We start from the raw sequence: 19,982 nt of genomic DNA, 5'->3' as shown, positions 1-19,982 counted from the left end.
ATGCATTAAATAGTGGGAAAAACGAGAAATCTGCAAAATTAATGAACATGCTGCTTTTTTTTTTACCACGATGCGTTTTTTTTTTTTTGCAGAAAACGCACAAATTGCAGAATGCATTCTAAATGATATGATGCATGTGTATGCTTTTTTTAATGTGTTTTTATTAAGGAAAACGGCCAAAAAACGCGAAAAATCCTGAACATGTGCACATATGCCCTCCTTGTCCAGGCTGAGAGTTTGGTGGGCGGCCCTCTTTTGACAGGATTGTTGTTGTACCATGTTCTTTCCATTTGATGGTGCTCTGGGGAATCATCAGACACTGGATGTTTTTATATAACTCAACCCTGACTTGTACTTATCAACAACTTTGTCCCTGACTTGTTTGGAGATCTCCTTTGTCTTGATGGTGTTTGGTTAGTGGTGCCTCTTCCTTCATGGTGGTTTGGTTAGTGGTGCATCTTCCTTCATGGTGGTTTGGTTAGTGGTGCATCTTCCTTCATGGTGTTTGGTTAGTGGTGCCTTTCTCCATAGTGTTTGGTTAGTGGTGCCTCTCCCTTCATGGTGGTTTGGTTTGTGGTGCCTCTCCCTTCATGGTGTTTGGTTAGTGGCACCTCTTCCTACATGGTGGTTTGGTTAGTGGTGCCTCTTCATGGTGGTTTGGATAGTGGTGCCTCTTCATTTATGGTGTTTTGGTTAGTGGTGCCTCCCTTCATGGTGTTTGGTTAGTGGCGCCTCTTCCTACATGGTGGTTTGGTTAGTGGCGCCTCTTCCTTCATGGTGGTTTGGTTAGTGGCGCCTCTTCCTTCATGGTGGTTTGGTTAGTGGCGCCTCTTCCTTCATGGTGTTTGGTTAGTGGCGCGTCTTCCTACATGGTGGTTTGGATAGTGGTGCCTCTTCCTTCATGGTGTTTGGTTAGTGGTGCCTCTCCCTTCATGGTGTTTGGTTAGTGGCGCCTCTTGCTAATGGTGTTGTAGCCTCTGCGACCTTTCAGTGTGTGTGTGTGTGTGTGTGTGTGTGTGTGTGTGTGTGTGTGTGTGTATACTGACAGCCATGTGACACATAGATTGTACATAGATGGACGTCCCGTCACTAAGCATGGGACTTATGAAGGTCATTGCTTCCACCACACGTTTTTAGGGGCAACATTGCAAAAGGGCTGAATAGATATGCACATAAAATAGTTTCTCATTTTTAGTATTACAACCATTCTATGAATTACTGGTAATCTTTCTGAATACTGTTCCTCCTTATATCATGTGTGCAGACCTCGCTCCTTGGTCACCGGAGTCTGAGTTTATTATATTTATGGATGTTTCTTGCCACTTTTTGGTATACTTCAATAAACTTTTGTTTTTAGTTGGTGGACTTTGACCTCATGTTTTGTAGAGTTCATATTTAGGTGTAGAAAATGTTGCCGTATAATAGCTAACTTTCCAATAGGTGTAAATTTTTTTTTTTTTTTGATTATTCATCAGTTTAAGTGATATTTATTGTAAGACCCCCGTATTGTAGTGTACAGAAGGAATGTCAAATAAGGTATAAACCTGTGATCCATTGATTAAGGGGCCTAAAAAAAATAAATAAAAAAATGAACCTGAATCACCTCCTTTTTACCCAGTTAAGAAATACTTATTATTATTATTATTATTATTATTATTATTTATTCTTATTTCTGCATGTTTACTGCTGAGATCATTTTATGGTGCAACTCGTACCGTGCAAAAACAAAATAATTCTACTACAATGGTAGGAAACAAGGAAAAAAATGAAAAATCACCCTGGTCATGAAAGCAGCCAGTGTGGAGCAATCCGCTGGTGGGGTTGTCTGCTGGTATCCTTATAACTGTGTCCTAAAGTTTTCCCATGTTGTCTCCTCAGGTTGATGATGCGAAGATTGTGACTAAGGAACCGGCTGCTACACTTACTGAAGGCAACCCCCCCGAGACTCTTGCGACCCTGGAATATAATGCGCTGCCCCCTAACGTGGGATTAGTGGACTCAGATTTTGGTGCCACCCTTCAGATGGACTTCACGTCCGCGGATGAGTTTGACTTCAAGCCCGCCACCGAGTGTAAGGAGCGCTGGTTGCTCTGTCGAGATGAACGTTTGCTGCTTAGTTGACGTCTCGGGGTAACCGCTGTCGTCTACCTTCTCTTACAGTGGAAGGATTTGGCCAACCGATAGAAATTGACTATTTGGAGAACTTCGGCTCCTCTTCAGTAAGTCTCCTGTCACTTCTCCATTCCCATTGTCGGTGAATTATTTACGACCTTCCCGGCTACTGTCTGGCCGGTCCTGACATATGGAATTTACGAAAAAATCCTCCTCCCATCCTGGTCTTTTGTAGTTCAAAGAATCTGCTCTCCGAAAGCAGTCCCTCTACCTGAAATTCGACCCCCTGCTCAGAGAGTCGCCCAAGAAGTCTGCGGCTGCCGGCACGGCCGTAGTGAGCGATGTGCCGCTGAGGAGCGGGTAAGGGACGTGCCATACGGTGGCCATCGTCTGTAAGGTGAGGCCGTCACGTAACGCTACTCTACCCTTTCAGGACTGAGCTCTTCGGATCTCTTCCTGAACCGTCATTTCCGGTGAATCTGTGCCTTGAAAATGAGGAAAAGCCTAGAGGACTCGATCTCCTGGGGACTTTCACCATCTCTGTGAGTAACACTTTGCAAAAATGTTCTGCGGTTTTTTTTTTTTTTTTTGGTGCCTGCCAGCAAGTTACGCCAGCGTCGATCCTGTTAAACAAGTTTGTTGTAGACGTTAAAGTGTTCCCTTCTTGGACATTAAAGGTATTTCTGGGTTTGCTGTTGATGACCGGTCTACGGACCAGCTCAATATCCGGTTGGATAGGGTCTGGCGTCCCACCACAGCTCCATACATTGGGAAGTGGTCACTTCTGGGTACCATGTCTCGGCTCTGATTGGAGTGAATGTGATCTGAGCCGTACCTGGGAACGGCTACTACAGTATATGGAGCTGTGCTGTTCGACTCCGTGTAGTTTTAATCCAGAGCTGAAAACTGCTGATCGGTGGAGGTGCTGGGTGTCTGTGCCCTACCCGACCTGAGATCCTAAGGATGGCTCCTCAATATCCTAATCTGTCACCTTGGGGGAAAAAACTAACCTTCAGGTAAATGACCTTCCTTGCCTCTTTACTAAAAGTGCGGCTACTGGGAGAAAATTAACTTTTCCTCCCTTGAGCTGCTGGCTTTCAGTCCTAGAGGCGGCAACAGTCACCGCTCACAGAACTGCCCATGAAAGTCGTTCTCAGGCACTTGCTGGAGCTCTGATGTGCCGCACACTGCCTGCCAGCACAGGAAGCAAGCAGTGACCCTGCCTACATCCTCAGTCCCGTGTACCTGCAGCGAGGCTTCCCTCCGGGTGCAGCAGTCGCCTCCTGTCACTATAGCAGCGTGCACTTGGTTAGGCAGCAGCCGCTCCACAATGGTGTCCGGTTACACTCCACAGCCAGCTCAGTACAGTCTTCTTACTCCACAGGACAACGCTCCCTTAATTCCAGACCCCATAAACATTGTGCCACCCTCAGACCCTTTCCTGCTGCCGTCTGATGTGGGGGCAATCGTGGAAGTGCTGAAATACAGCCAGATGGACATGGATGGCGCTATAGAGCAAGTCAGGCTGGAGGTGAGTGACTGCGCCTGATTTATGGAGAAAATGCAGCCAGGTCCTGTTTCTGGACCCCACAGCTGGGTCCTGCTGGGCTTTAACACGGGCAATGCAAAAGTCGGGAGGCCGCTGACATTTCAGATTTTAGGGGTCGCTTGCTGCAAAAAATGTTTTTTTTGTTTTTTTTTTTTCATTTCGGACTTTTTTTTTTTAATTTTTTTTTTTTCTTAACCCGATGTAGCTGTACGGGTATAGAATTTCCTGTCCACGGGTTTTCTGGTATTGCAGCGCAGCCACACATCAAACTGCTCGGTTACAGTACCAGATGCAATCCAGCAAATAACAGCAGGAAAATTACACAATTTTATTGCTGATATTTGCTGGATTGATGTTTTATAGATTATTGGATGCCAGATTAGAGGAATTTCACAAAGATTGCATTAAATTGTGTATTTTATTTTATTTCCTCAAAATTGTAGTAGTAAAAAATCTACAGGAGGCCACATAAATCCATCCCTGACACTGCTCCATCACCGGAAAAATATATAAAGCCTCGGTGACACAATTTTTGGGGGTTTCATTTATTTATTTTTTTCCCTACATGTTTCACTGTTCTTGGAGTGTACCAGGTATCATCCATGTTTTGAGCATATTCTCATATAATAGATTTTATTTTTAATTAATATATTTCATAAATGTCCGCCGCTAACTCATTGATGTGACTGGATCTCGCAGCAATCCACACACAAAGCAGAAACTCCTCCATTCAGATAAACGGGACGGACTCTGACTATACACTAAACGGCTGTAGATATGCTTGTGTATTTCTATTTTTTATTAAAAAAAATTTTATTTCACGGATTTAGGTTCAAGCGAAAGACTTAGAAGTTGTGGAATGGAAGAATAAACATAAGAAACTTTACTTGGAATATTTAGAAATGGGGTAAGTTTAGGAGAAGAAGCCAAAGGGCCCGATTCGTCAAGATTGGCGCTTAATGCACATGTTCAGCAGCTTTGCACCATTTTATGAAATATATAATTGTTACAAGCAGTCGGTTACAAATCACTTATGGAAATAAAACCAATATACATAATCTATATGTAGAGTAGAAGTCATGGTCTTCTATAGGACTGCAGCCTGTGGTTTGGCTTCACAGGAGTACCAAGATGGCAACTATGAGGGTCTTCAGCATGACTCAGTCCCCCCGTCCCCTTGATAACTCATTGGCGCCCTGTAAGTGCATAACAAGGGATCGGGGTGATCGTGAGTTGTTGCGCTCACCTGCCAGCATTCTATGTAAAAGTTGCTGATTGATAGCAGCAGTTAAATGGTCGACAGCCTGAGCTCCTCTGCTGCTGATGGGTTAGGTGGCTGGAAGCAAAGGGTGTTTTTGTTTTGTTTTTTTTGTTTTTTTTTTTATTTTATAAATTCTCTGCCTCCTTTTGGCAAATATATAGGAAATTATTATTCATATTAATGGATGTGTTTATCTAAATCTGTTCCCTTTTTATTTTCTTGTTTTAGGAAAATCGTTTCCGAGTTTGAGAGCACAATCACACAGATGCTGGGTGCGTATGAATGTAAAGTGGATTTCTTGTGGTCCGAGATGACGCTCCTCCTAGGACCGCGTTGTATGTCCCGATGTAGCTGCACTTGGTTCTGGGACTCGGCCCTCGGTTGTATTAATTGGTGCGGTCCAGACCCTGCAATCCTGTATAGAAGGTCCCCTCCAGCCCCTGCTGTTGCCCCCTTTTTCCTCCAATATTGGTCTCACCTTTCTTGGGTCTTTACATGTAACCACTTGTGGCAATGACGTCTTCTCTTCTGCAGAGGATTCACAAAGACAGAAGGAGCTGAGCAAACAAGAACTGCACAAAGCGGTGGAGGAGAAGCAGCAGGTGCAGATGGACCTCAACTCCATGGAGAAGTCTTTTTCCGAGCTCTTCAAAAGATTTGAGAAGCAGAAGGACGTTCTGGAAGGATATCGCAAGGTAACCCCTGGGCCTCCTCCGCCTGCAGTAACCCCCTGAAATAATGTGCTGCACTTTACATTAGGACACAATTATGTGGTCCCCGTTCTCTACTCCCCTAAAGACCATGGGGTCAATTCGATAAGACCAGTGGGGTACACGAACAGTCGTAACCCACCGCTCCTTCCTTCATTAAGAGATCCTGAATGCATTAACCCGTCACCCCCGAGCCTGTTTTTAAAGGGAACCTGTCACCCCGTTTTTTCAGATTGAGCTTTAAATACTGTTAAATAGGGCCTGCGCTGTGTGTTACTATAGTGTATGTAGTGTACCCTGATTCCCCACCTATGCTGAGAAATACATTACCAAAGTCGCCGTTTTCGCCTGTCAATCAGGCTGGTCTGGTCAGGTGGGCGTGTTCACAGCGCTCTTTTCTTCCCCAGCTTTCCGTTGGTGGCGTAGTGGTGTGCGCATGTCCAAGGTCCGAATTCCCTGCGCCCACGTGAAGACACAGCGCGCGATCTGCGCTGTAATCCCTTGCATCGGTGGGGGCGGCCATCTTCCTGGGGCCGCGCGTGCGCAGATGGAGTGCTCTGCTGCACGGGGCTTCAGGAAAATGGCCGCGGGATGCCGCGCGTGCGCATTAGAGATCGCGGCGGCCATTTTCCCAAAGCCGAGATGCAAACTCGGCTTTGGGAAAATGGCCGCCGCGATCTCTAATGCGCACGCGCGGCATCCCGCGGCCATTTTCCTGAAGCCCCGTGCAGCAGAGCACTCCATCTGCGCACGCGCGGCCCCAGGAAGATGGCCGCCCCCACCGACGAAAGGGATGACAGCGCAGATCGCGCGCTGCTTGTTCACGTGCCCACAGTGGATTAGTCACCTAAACATGCGGACACCACTGCGCCACCAACGTAAAGCTGAGGAAGAACCAGCGCTGTGAACACGCCCTCCCGACCTGACCAGCCTGATTGACAGGCGAAAACGGCGACTTTGGTAATGTATTTCTCAGCATAGGTGGGGAATCGGGGTACACTACATACACTATAGTAACGCACAGCGCAGGCCCTATTTAACAGTATTTATAGCTCAATCTGAAAAAACGGGGTGACAGGTTCCCTTTAATCTTCCTGACTAGGTCAAATTTTACAACTCTGACCACTGTCACTTTGTGGTAATAACGCTGGAAAGCTTCAACGGATCCCACCGATTCTGAGACTGTTTATTCGTGGCACATTGTACTTTATGGTAGAGGTAAATTTAGAATGGTATTTTTTGCATTTGTGAAAATATGGCAGACTTTACAGTTTCCAAACGTCTCATATTTTTTTTTTTTTTTTTAACTACCAACCCCTTCCCAACCTCAGCCGTACTATTACTGCAGAGGTCTGGTCCCCTGCTTTGATGTGGGCTCCGGCGCTGAGCCCACCTCAAAGCCTGGACATGTCAGCTGTTTTGAACAGCTGACATGTGCCCGCAATAGCGGCGGGTGAAATCGCGGTTCACCTGCCGCTATTAACCAGTTAAATGCTGCTGTCAAACTCTGACAGCAGCATTTAACCGGCGCTCCCGGTCAGCGATGTGTCAGGATGGTAACCATAGAGGTTCTTGAGACCTCTATGGTTACTGATGCAGGCCTGCTGTGAGCGCCGCCCTGCAATTCAGCTACATAGCAGATGATCTGATGATTACTCCTATGTAGCGGAGTCGATCCAGGGGTGCCAGGTTATTGAAGCATGGCAAAAGTAAAAAAAAAAAAAAAGTTTTAAAAAATATGAAAAAATAAAACAATAAAAGTCAAACCTACACATATTTGGTATTGCCGCATTCATAATCGCCCGATCGATCAATAAAAAAAAGATTAACCTGATCGCTAAACGGCGTAGCAAGAAAAAAATTCGAAACGCCAGAATTACGTTTTTTTTGGTCGCCACGACATTGCATTAAAATGTAATAACGGGCGATCAAAAGAACATATCTGCACCAAAATGGTATCATTAAAAACACCAGCTCGGTACTCAAAAAATAAGCCCTCAACCAACCCCAGATCCTGAAAAATGGAGACGCTGCGGATATTGGAAGATTGCGCAATTTTATTTTTTTTGACCACTTAGATAAAATGTAACCTAGTCATGTTAGGTGTCTATGAACTCGTACTGACCTGGAGAATCATAATGTCAGGTCAGTTTTAGCATTTAGTGAACCTAGCAAAAAAGCCAAACAAAAAAACAAGTGTGGGATTGCACTTTTTTTTTGCAATTTCACTGCACTTGGAATTTTTTTTCCCGTTTTCTAGTAGACGTCATGCTAAAACCAATGATGTTGTTGAAAAGTGCAACTTGTCCCGCAACAAATAAGCCCTCACATGGCCGTATTGACGGAAAAATAAAAAAGTTCTGGCTCTGGGAAGGAGGGGAGCGAAAAACAAGAGCGCAAAAAAACGGAAAAGGGCAATGTTGTGAAGGGGTTAAATCGGAGTTGTCACACTAAATGGTACATTAATCACATTTCTCACATGTCTCCTTTACATCTGCATCATTTTTGAAACATAATTTTTTTTTTCCTTCTGTTAGAAAGCTTAAAAGTTCAACTATTTTCTCATTCTTCCAGCAATATTTACAAAACCGTTTAAGTACTACGTCATTTTTTTAAGTGACTTTGAGGGGCCTATATGACTGAAAATATCCAAAGTGACACCATTCTAAAAACTGCACCCCACGAGGGTAACAGGAGTAAATGGACCGTATAGTTTGTTGTGCAATTTCTCAGAGCACAATTAATTCCAATATGGGGGGGGGGGGGGGAGAAACTACTTTTGAGGCACAGTGCAAAGTTTATAAGAGAAGAGGCACCATATTGGAGATCAGATTTTGTGGTAGTGGTTTGAGGGTGCCATGTCACATTGGCAGAACCTCTGGGGTGCCAAAACACCAGAAATTTCACAACAGAGCCCCTAAGTGATAGACCAGAATACCCCCTCAAGTGACCCCATTTTGGAAATTAAATTCTCAAAGGGGTAAATCTACAGGTGTAATGCCAATTTTTATTTTATAATTTTTATTTATTTTGAACTCCATGGCTGTTTTCCAGAAACAAGCAGCATTGGCTGTTGCGGAGTGAAAATTGCAAACTGCCTTTGTAGTGACCAGTACGTGGTTGTGCCCAGCTCATGCTTCTGGAGACACGCACCCGTAAATTAGGCGGGTTCTCATCAGTACAGAAATGCCAAATATTTGGACTCTAAATGTTGTTTAGACACACTGGGGCTCAGAAGGGAGAACATTTAGATTTAGGAGCACAGAATTTGCTGAATTTCTTTTGAGGGGCGAGGAGTCATTCTCTTTACAGAGGCTTTGTTAAACCAGTAACATGGAAGCCCCCCTATATTATATTTGACAGATGCAGATGGTGGACCAGAGTGGGGAATTGCTTTTATTGGGAAAATTTTAACATTTAAGATCACATTTATCCTGCGCTCTACTCTGAGCACTTTTGGGATTTCCATCTAAATCTCCAAGTGACATTATTCAGATGAAACCCCCGAGGGAGCCACTCACGACTATGTGGCAGCAGAATTACTCTGGACTCCGTCTTTCCTCAGTTCAGCAGTGTCCTTTTTCAGAAGTGCACAAAACTGTGGCTGACGGCACTTTTGTGCACACCTAAAATGAGACAACGCCGGATCACTGGTCAGACTGCGTTCACAATGCCGCCATCTGCCTCATTATAGGGAATATTTTGTTGAGGGCTCCGTCCAAATCGCATATTTTAGAGATATACACGGAAACCCCTGTGTAAGCGCTCAGTGCAGAGCGCAGGATAAATGTTCCCGAGCCTTACTGCAATCTTTGTGTTTTTTTTTTCTTCATTGGGAGACACTGGTAACCATTGCTATATGCTGCTGTCGCTAGGAGGCTGACACTATGCAGAAAAAAAAGGAAAACCTCACCCTGGTTTTCCCACTATATTGCGACCGAGAGGGCAGAGTGGTATCACCCACTCTTGGACCCGCAGGGCAGGACCTAATCCCTGTCACCTTACAGTGCTTCAGGGTGATTTACGGTGGCCGGTCCTAGCCTTTTTCCCCTCTCCTCGGTGTGGTGGCCTTCCCCTGACTTATTAGCGGGTTGACACTGTCCTCTGCACCTTCTGGACGGTGCAGGAAGGAGGATACATTATTCCAGTGACCTTCTCTTACCCAGGTGCTCCTGATGTTATCCTCAGGGGGCGAAGAAGGATTTGGGACTCGCTTTTCAGGTATGTCCCTGTTCCCCCAGCGGTCTCACTCAGCGCTGGCGCCTATGCGCCACGCTGCCCAGCTAGACTTAATGGCAGTGTTTGGCACTTCGTTTACGGCCACTCACCACGCTTCTTTTAGATCGCACGCTTTCTGTCATATTAAATCTTGTCTTTATCTCTGTCCCAACGTTTCTGGGCCATGCCCTCGTGATGGTGTCAGCAGCACGCATATTCCTCACTCGTTTTTAGGCCCATCACAAGGCCTTTTCTCCTCAACCACGCCCGCACAATCAATGGGCGGGCTCCTTGCATCGCATCACCTGCCGGCGTATGGGCTGACCACGCCTCCCGCAGCGTTTGGTTTCCTCCATCTTTGCTCTGCAGCCTGTATCGGTCTGCATTCAATGCTCCTTTCATCCACAAGTCTGTGGAGACACAACCTGCAGGAAGACACAGCCTACCACGCTGCCTCAGCTGGATCGTAGCTGACATTGGGGTAGGCTCTGCAGCAGTTTCTGCAAAGCTCCCACTCTAGGGAGACTCTCCTCTGCCCTCTGAAACCTGCTTCTGTAAGAAGCGTCTCTCTGGTCAGCCCTCACCTTTTGTCAGTCTTGCAGCCCGTCTGCCTTGCCTGCATCTCCGGAGTCCCCCACTGTCTGGGATGAGAGCACTCCCTCTTCTGGAGTGGGCTGCTGCTATGTTGCAATCAATTCCTGACCAAGGTGTCAGTCTCTGGTCCAGGTCCTAGAGCGACTACCAAAGCCGTCTGACACCACCAGTACTCCGACCACCTCACGGTGATTCGCATGCACCTGATCGCATCCCTCATAACAGATCAGGGGTTACATCAAGAAAGTGAGCTCTGACCAGCTCTTCGGGCCCCTCTACATCCTCCAGAATGCCCTCCTTATCCCATGACTCCTCTTCTGAGGCGGCTCTGGGGTCTGATGTAGATTCCTTGTCAGATTTTTATTCTTATGTGGGTCAGAACTTAAAATTACAAGATATGGTTGATAGCCTTATTTTGGCCATTGCGCAGATCCTTAATGTTAATGATGAGGCCCCTGTCCAGGAGCACTCGGTCTTCAAATGAGAATAAACGTTCCTCCTGGACGTTTTACAACCACGGGGAATTTGGTGAAATTGTGTCCAAGCATTGGGAGCACCCTGAGAATGGCTTCCTAGGGAGGAAGCAGCTGGATGTTCATTATCCATTCAGTCTGGATATCATTAGTAAATGGACACCCCTACCGTGGATCTGCCGGTCTCTTGCAGGATGGTGTTTCTCTTAAGGATTCTACAGACAGGCAGAATCCTTGGCCAAGTCTGCTTTTGACACAGCCGGTGCCTCTGTCCCATTTGTGCTTCTTCCTCGGTAGCAAAGTCTATTTCTGCCTGGGCAAGAATGCTTAGTCAGGGTATCCTTACAGCAGCTCCACCAGATGAGCTGGCTGATTTGGCAGGCCAGTTCGCCCACGCTGGCAAATATCTGCTGCAGCCTCCTTTGATGTGGCTAGTTCTGCCTGGGCTTCCAACATCGTTGCCATCCAAGGTTCTAGACTGTTTGGATCCGAGCTGGATCAAATACTCTTGGATACTACTGGTGGCATGCAATAGGAAACTATCTCTCCAGTTTCGCTCCTTCAGCCCTCTTCTCCCCCAGGGACTTCTTCCCGCCAGGACCGCTGCCTTTTGTCCAAGGGGTCGATCCGCCAAACTCTGTGTCTTGTTCCAACAGGTTTTCTTCAACTTGACAGGTTACCCCCTCCCGGGAATTTCTCCAGGGTGGGAGGTCGGCTTCTAGTTTTCCCGTATGCCTGGTTGTTAGTGGTCAACAACATCTGAGTCAGAGACGTTGACTTCAGGCTACAAAGTCTACTTTATGACACAAAAGAGAATGGTAAAACCAAAAACACTCAGTTTGAAAAAATGTTTGCAGTAATCCGCAAGTGCTAGTAAAAGATGTAAATAACAGGGTATTTGGTAGTCTACTTTATACCTCCAGGAAGACTTTTCTTCCATTCTCGTCCACCAAGACTCCCGGCTCAGGTTCCAGGTTCTCTTCAGGCAGTCTCCTCCGTTCTATGGACAGGAGTTATCGTGCCCGTTCCCTCGCATAAACTCTTTTCAGCAGGGGTGTCAAACTGCATTCCTTGAGGGCCTCAAACCATGCGTGTTTTCAAGATTTCCTTAGCATTGCACAAGGCGCTGTAATCATTGTGTGTAGGTGATTAAAATATCACCTGTGCAATGCAAGGAAATCCTGAAAACATGACCTGTTTGCAGCAGTCGAGGAATGCAGTTTGACACCCCTGCTTTTCAGGGTTTAACTCCAATACCTTCGTGGCACCAAAGAAGGATGCATCGCTCCGTCTGATTCTGGATCTAAAGCAGCTGAACTTTCTTGTTCGGATCCATAATTTCCGGTTGGAGTCCCTACGTTCGGTTATCGCCTCCATGGAGCCAAGAGTTCCTTTGCTCTGTGGACATTCAGGACACTTATCTTCACACTCCTGTCTGTGACCAGCACTTGAGTTTTCTCCGTTTTGCTACCCAGGAGAAACACTATCAATTCACAGCCATTCCCTTCAGCTTGGCCTCTGCCACCAGAGTGTTCACGAAGGTCATGGCAACGGTTATGGCCATCCTTTGTTCCAAGGGGATTCTCATAGTCCCCTACCTGGACGATCTGTTGAACAAGGGGCCGTCTTCCTGTGACTGCTGTCTGAGTTTCCAGATCTTCTTGGATGCTCTTGGCTGGATAGTCAACAGGGTGAAGTCCTCCCTGACCCTAGCTCAGCGCCTGGTGTTTCTTGGCATGAGATTCGACACAATTCAAGCCAATGTCTTCCTTCCAGGGGAGACTTTTTCCTTGGTCAAGGGGATCCATGCTCTAAAATGCACATCTCCACAATCCCACCATCTCTGCATGAGCGTCCTGGGGAAGATTGTTTCTGCCATGGAGGCTGTGCCCTTTGCCCAGTTCCATACCCATCCCCATCAGCTGGCCCTCTTGTGTGCTTGGGACAAGAGGTCCGCTTATATGGATCGGCCCATTCTGCTGCCTCTTGGGGTGAGGCAGTCTTTAACATGGTTGACTCTCTCCTCCTCTATTGTACACTGGAAAATCTTCTTTCCTCTCCGCTGGTGGGTAGTTGCCACCAATGCCAGTCTCCTTTTGAGTGTGTGTTTTCCTTCCCCTACATCATGCAGCACAAGGTCGCTGGACTTCCCAGGAGGCCACGCTCCCCATCAATCTGTTGATCAGGTTGATTTCTTTCCTTTGTCACTGTCAGACCTGCCCTGCAGGTCACCCAGTCCGCATCCAATCTGACAACCAACACCACTGCTGTAGAATGAAGAAATCACTGCACTCGTATATTGAAGTTGCTTGAACAAGTGTAAAGTTTTATTCACAAGTGAAAGTTCATGTTGAAGCGATAGGCAAAATAACGTTTCGGCCAACTCGTGGCCTTGTTCACAATATCGCTGCGGTTAAACAAAAAAGAGAAGCAAAAATCAGACAATATACAAATATAAATATACATATATACAAATAACAAAAGTATATACACATTTGGGCGAATGCATGTCAACGGAGTAATGTTGAAGAGGTCCGATCAAAAAGATAAAAAACATAGACTGAATTCCACCAAGAAAGCAAGAGGAGGGTAACTGTACCCTGTGGTCCCAATGAGGCATATTGGGCAAAGGTAAAAACAAGTAAGGCAGGTAGGGCGGAGGTAGAAAACAAAACAAAGTATGCTGACGGATAAGAACAATGAACATACCCAGAGAATATACTTGTGGTGAATTATTTAGAGTACTGGACGGCTAGGATAATTTTGGTGGGGGACCCAGTCAGAGGTGCCTGCAAGGAACAATATAATGTAAGGTACGACCAAAAGCTGTATAGGGGCAGTATGGTACTATGTGGTGGAACCTGGAAGGACTAAACACACTCAATGGACCTTAGGGCAGGAAGCTATCTCTTGTGTTAGATTATGTAACATAGGAAACTACAGACATGGTGGAATGATCGTCATAAAGAGGCATGGTCTAAACGTTATACCTGTCAAGGTACTGCGAACGTTGTCCCAGCTTGGGAATGAAAATTGCATGCGGCTGTAGAGGAAAGTAGAGTGTAAGACACCAGGAATGAGGTGTCGCCAGATATCCACATGTATACAGGAAAGAAAAGAGGATAGTACCTGTTTAAATCTATGAATGTGTCAGGTAACAAGGTCCCTGTGTACTATAAGGTGTCCCGAGGAGATCAGCAGATAATAGCGCTGTGAAAAGGGAAGAGGGTTTGAGAATCAGAGTAAATAGAGCCACTACTTATCTGAAGGGACAATGCTGTCATACATCCTTGGGTAGCAGATCCTGGGAAGCAGAGCCAGCGTAGGTGTGGTGTGCCGACACTGTCCGTGTCTAGGCAGAGGGGAGGCTGCTAATCCTATCTGTCTCCCTGCTTAAATAAGGCTCCCGCCGGTCATGTGACCGGATATGCGATGGTACACGGGCGCCTGCGCAGAGCGCACTAGTGGGAGGCTGAACGCTGTAACAAGGAGGGAGAAGCTGCGACTGCGTGTGACGCATCAGTGGCGGCGCCTGCGCAGTGGGAATCACACAGCTAGTGTTGCCTTAATGCAGGACAGCGCCTGCGTGTAACGCATCGGTGGCGGCGCCTGCGCAGTGGGAATCACACAGCTAGTGTTGCCTTAATGCAGGACAGCGCCTGCGTGTAACGCATCGGTGGCGGCGCCTGCGCAGTGGGAATCACACAGCTAGTGTTGCCTAATTCAGAACGGCGCCTGTGCGTTGTGCTTTGATGGCGGCGCCTCCATGGAGATAATGGTAGTCAGCGCCTGCGCAGAGAGGGGTGTCAAATGAATGACGGAGGCAGGGGCTTACAGGGTAGTAGGCAAGGTTTGCGTAGTCACGTGTGGTATTGGTGTGTCCCTAACATGGGGGTGACATGTATGAAAGCACAAATAGTCACCATATAGTGAGTATTGTGAGCATGATCCCTGGAGTACACAACTGTAAACAATTTATAAATAATAAATCACCAACAAATATGTGTATACATTTTTTTTCTTCAATGGTAGGAGTCCAAACAGAAGAGGAAGGGAGGAAAATAATTAAACCTAGTGAGAACAATATGGGGTATAGGTCTAAGAACAAGAAAATAAAGATAGTAAAAGAGTGAAATAAATGATGAACTAATGGGAATAATGCAACTAATGAAAATAATGAAAAATGATGAAACATCAAAAATAATGAAAAAAATGAAAAGTTGAAAAAAAGGAAAAAAAAGAAAAAAAGAAAAAGAAAAAAAATAGGGGATTTTATGAAAAGGAATATTTTTGGGGAAAATAAAAATAATAAAAAAATAATAATAAAAATAGAAAATGAAAAATAAAATGATGAAAAATTAAAATTGGAAGGGTATGCGTCTTACCGTCATAGACGTACAAGTTGCGGGTATTGCAAGTGCGAAAGGTCAGTTGATCTACATAAAAAATGAAATCAAGTTAGCCAATCCATTTCTCGGTTCAGACCGTGTGGGTATAGGGTATCGAGAGTGTAGATCCAGAATGTTTCACGTTGTTTCAATAATTTCACGTGGTTGCCCCCTCTTCTGGGGCGAGGAACCTTTTCTACAACCTGAAAGCGCAATTGGGCCACACTGTGTTTAGCTTCCTTGAAGGGGAGGGGGAGCCACAGTTTCTCACAACGAATTGTGGATTTGTGGCTAGATATGCGTTCTCTAATTGTTTGTGTTGTTTCCCCTACATATAATAGTCCACAGGGACATTTGATAATATAGACAACGAAATTAGTGTTACACGTGTAATAATCCTTGATGTGGTATGATTTACCTGTTCGGGGATGCACTATTTCGTTGCCCTTTATTATATTTGAACAGCATGTGCAATTGAGGCAGGGGAAGGTTCCTGTACGTTTTTGTCCCGTGAGAGTCATAGTAATCGATGTCTTAGAGGTGCCCAGATCGGCTCGTACTACCCTATCACGGATGTTTCTGGGTCTTCTAGTACACATAAGTGGGGGATCCTTAAAAATTGGGATATTGGGATAGGCCTTGTTCAATAGTGGCCAATGTCCCCGGATGAGGTTGTGTATTTTCTGCATGGTAGGGTGGTGGCTATGTACGAAGGGGAGTCTAGGACTTTTGTGTGGAGTAATAATAGCATTTTCTGTCTCATTGAGCACCCGAGAGGACTCTGTGTCAAGGAGGTTAGTGGGATAATTCCGAGCTTTGAATTTGTTGGTCATCTCCTGGATCCTGTTTGTCCTGACTACTGGATTGGAAACAATTCTGGATACTCTTTTGAATTGAGATCTGGGCAGGCTATTCTTAGTGCTAGCTTTCGAGTGCTAGCTTTCGTCATTTACAACACCACTGCTGTGGCATACTCAAATCATCGGGGGGGGGATGTGCAGCAAACTAATTATGGCAGAGGTAACAAAGATTCTAGTCTGTGCGGAACGTTATGTTCCCACGATCTGAGCTGTCCAGATACCAGGGGTCAACAAATGGGCAGCTGACTTAAGTCGTTAAGACCACTCGCCTGATGCGAGACCCTAACACTACCGTCTTCGACCTGATGTGTCAAAGATGGGGCACCCCGGACGTCGATCTTATGGCGTCTCGGATGAACCACTAGGTGCCTCAGTTTGTAGTCGGGTCACGTGACCCTCTAGCCATCGATTCCAACACTCTAGTGATTCCGTGCTCCCATTTTCAGCTGCCCTACTTTTTTCCACCTTTCCCTATGATTCCCGGGAGTAAATTTGGTAGCTCCAGACTGGCCCAGAAGGGCCTGGTACGCAGAGCTGGTATACATGCTCTTGGACGTCCCATGGAGGCTTCCAGACCATTCAGCTTTGCTCTCACAAGGCCCCCTCCACCACCAGAACTCATGGTCTCTGAATTTTAATGGCATGGCCGTTGAGGCCACAGTTCTGACGGAGGCCGCTTTTTTCCATCAGGTCATTCAGACCATGATTAATGCAAGGAAACCAGCCTCCTCGTGTATTTATCACAGATGCTGGAAAGCCTTCTTCCGATGGAGTGAGGAAAACTATTCTCTGCCTATGTCGTTTTCCCTTCCTTCCATTCTGGTCTCGACTCGGGTCTCGCACTCAGTACCCTTAAGGGCAAAGTCTCTGTGCTTTTTGTTTCTTTCAGGAAAATCTGGCCTCGTCCCCAGGATAAGACTTTCCTTCAAGGAGATGCTCACCTGGCATTCCCTTATCGTCCTTCGGTAGAACCGTGGGATCTTAACCTTGTTCTCGGCGCTCTTCAGTGCTCTCCTTTTGAACCCATTCAGGAAAATTGCCCTTTTTAGTTGCCATTGCGTCCATCAGTAGAGTCACTGAATTCACTGCACTATCCTGCCGTTTTCCCTTTCCTTATCCTACATCAGGACAAAGTGTTCTCAGATCCGTTCCTTCCTTCTTGCCTAAAGTGGTCTCTTCATTCCACGTAAATGAAGAAATTGTCCTTCCTTCGTCCTGTCCCTATCCAGTCCATCCCCTGGAGAAGTCTCTCCAAGCCGGATTTGGTCAGAGCTGTTCTGATCTAGCTCTCAAATACTTTTTTTTTTTTTTGTTGTCAGTCTTATACCTTGTTTGTCATTTCTGAGGGTCGTCGTAAGGAGCTTCCAAGTCCACCATCTCCCCCGATGAATTAGTTTGGTGATACTAGAGGCATATTGCGTTCAGAACAGACATCCTCCGGGGGTACGGGCTCACTCCACCCGATCGGTGGGGGGCTTCATGGGCAGTTTGTCACCAGGGCTTTGCTTCGCAGATTTGTAAGCCTGCGACCTGGTTATCTTTGAATACTTTCGTGAGGTTCTAAAAGTTTCATACCCATGCCTCGTCCGATGCAGGCCTGGGTAGAAAGGTGCTACAAACGGCGGTTGCACCCTGTCCGAGCGTTTTTATTTTTTCGTTTACGGTATCCCACCCTCAGGGACTGATTTGGGACATCCCATGGTTACCTGTGTCGTCGCCCCCCAAACCCAATGAAGTAATAGAGAGATTTTTGGTACTCGCCGTAAAATCATTCTTGGAGCCTTCATTGGGGGACTCTGCACCCTGGGTCCCCAGCCTCATAAATGTTGATTGATATTGATCACGGCATTTTAGGGGTTAAACAGCCAGGGGCGCCGCAGCACATGATCGCTATGACCTACCTTTGTCATCGGTTGGGAACCACTATTCGACCATGATGTATAATTACGTCACATGTTAAGAGGCGCACGTGTGGATCTTTATTATCTGTAAGATTGGCGGTTTGTCCCTCACTGAAGAGCGCCAAGTGGTTGTGTAACTCTCCAGCCTCCATAGGAAAGTATTATCGGAGTTGGACCCTTTTTTGTGTCTCCATATGAAAAGGCGTTAAGACCAACGGGGGTGGATCTGCAGATAACATCCTAACCTGTGTTTTTTTTTTTAATTTTTTTTATTTTTTTCTCTTAGAATGAAGAGGCCCTGAAGAAATGCGTTGAAGATTATCTTGCAAGGATAAAGAAAGAGGAGCAGCGCTATCAGGCCCTCAAGGCCCACGCGGAAGACAAGCTGAACCGGTAAGTGATGGCATCCGCCCCATTGACGGTCTCTGGGACAGTGCACGTATCACATTTATTTTCTTTCCTCGTTCCCAATCCCACAAAGACCTTTTGGCTCTTCAAAAAAATTTTATTTTCATGGATTTGGTTGTACCGTCCTCATCCTGCACATACACACGAGTATTGGATTGTAACCATCGTCTCCTCTTTAGAGCTAATGAGGAAATTGCTCAGGTGCGAAGCAAAGCCAAAGGCGAAGCGACCGCTCTGCAGGCCGCACTGCGGAAGGAGCAGATGAAGACGCAGTCCCTAGAGCGCAGCCTGGAGCAGAAGGTGAGGGCTCACTGAGGGGGGTGTGTGTCCTCCTGGATTCAGCGCAGTCCACTGTGAGGTCTCCGCCAACACAGGAAATGGAGATGATGGGCTGTGATCGGCTGCAGTGGTCAATGGATGGTTGGAAGCACAGTTCACTCACCTGACCACTGCAGCCAATCACTGACCGCAGCAGTCCTCTGCCTAGTTTTATTAGGTCTTGATTTTGGAGTGTTGAGTGCTGGTACCTGAGGATTCATATCACTTGTAGTGTTACAAGTAATGATTCTGCCCTGAGGTTCTAGTGCACACAGGCTTTCTCAGCCATAACTTGGGGCAATAAAGGGTCATTTTGGCAGCGCCTTCGGCCCTCCTGATTAGATTATGGTCCTGGCTGCTTCATGGAGGCATTGACTGAAGGACGTGCTGTCATTCACATGCGGGAACTTTCCCGCCATCTTGCCGTGGGCCGCTGACTGTGCTCTATAGTAAATGGCTGCAACAAGGGAACATAAAGCGTGGCCCTGACCCGCATGTGGCTGCTAACAGTGGACACCAGCTTTTATTGCATGATCTGCAGCTTCGTTGCTGATTGAGGAGTCCAGATTGGCTCGTGACACTTGGGCGCCTGAATACGGGCAGAGGACGGACCTTGGATCCGGCCTTCTTTAGATTTTTTTTTTTTTAATTACCCCTTTAATATATTCTATAATTTCAGACAAAAGAAAACGACGAACTGACGAAAATTTGCGATGACCTGATCTTAAAGATGGAGAAGATTTGATGTGCAGCACTTTTGTTTGTGTTTAGTTTTAATTGTCACTGTTTTGTCTCTTTATATGTTTGTGCCAATAAATAGGACTTTAATTTAACCCTTTAAGGCTTGTGATTTAATGGTGAATGACGTCCGTCCATCATGCTGGGTGAAAACGCACAATATATACAGTATGAGACACTGAGGCTGCACCCGGAGCTGAAGCCCCATTGTCTCCTCGGAAGTCATTCACGGCCTCTATAGTGGAATTCGGCCACAGTAAAACCTGAGGACTCCGAAGACTCAGCATGTGGAAAAGTCCGCCATACTGATGACCTCAACTGCTGTGCGGAGAGTGATGGGGAAATAAGGCCGAGATGCATCCCCCAACCATCATAATCTAAGAATTGGCAAAAAATACTCTGCAGTTTTCACTCTAGGCCCTGTGACTGATAGGCTGACCACCTCCACAATG

General features: G+C 46.3%; 1 protein-coding gene across 1 annotated transcript in view; it reads left to right on the top strand.

Annotated features, from left to right (window-relative positions):
- The window catches only part of TACC3 (transforming acidic coiled-coil containing protein 3), a 45,492-nt gene extending 25,867 nt beyond the window's left edge, over positions 1-19,625 (top strand). The window contains exons 6-16 of the mRNA XM_069744895.1: positions 1,879-2,071; positions 2,161-2,219; positions 2,348-2,472; positions 2,546-2,654; positions 3,497-3,643; positions 4,492-4,568; positions 5,151-5,194; positions 5,457-5,617; positions 18,353-18,459; positions 18,654-18,774; positions 19,472-19,625. Of these exons, the coding sequence (XP_069600996.1) occupies positions 1,879-2,071; positions 2,161-2,219; positions 2,348-2,472; positions 2,546-2,654; positions 3,497-3,643; positions 4,492-4,568; positions 5,151-5,194; positions 5,457-5,617; positions 18,353-18,459; positions 18,654-18,774; positions 19,472-19,537 (1,209 nt within the window). The 3' untranslated portion in view covers positions 19,538-19,625. The remainder of the gene's footprint in view (positions 1-1,878; positions 2,072-2,160; positions 2,220-2,347; positions 2,473-2,545; positions 2,655-3,496; positions 3,644-4,491; positions 4,569-5,150; positions 5,195-5,456; positions 5,618-18,352; positions 18,460-18,653; positions 18,775-19,471) is intronic.
- Positions 19,626-19,982: the final 357 nt, after the last annotated feature.

Source organism: Ranitomeya imitator, chromosome 1 (genome assembly GCF_032444005.1).
Source record: "Ranitomeya imitator isolate aRanImi1 chromosome 1, aRanImi1.pri, whole genome shotgun sequence".
NCBI classification, from domain to species: domain Eukaryota; kingdom Metazoa; phylum Chordata; class Amphibia; order Anura; family Dendrobatidae; genus Ranitomeya; species Ranitomeya imitator.
Note: the sequence above shows the minus strand (reverse complement) of the source record. Positions and strands in the feature narration are given on the sequence as shown.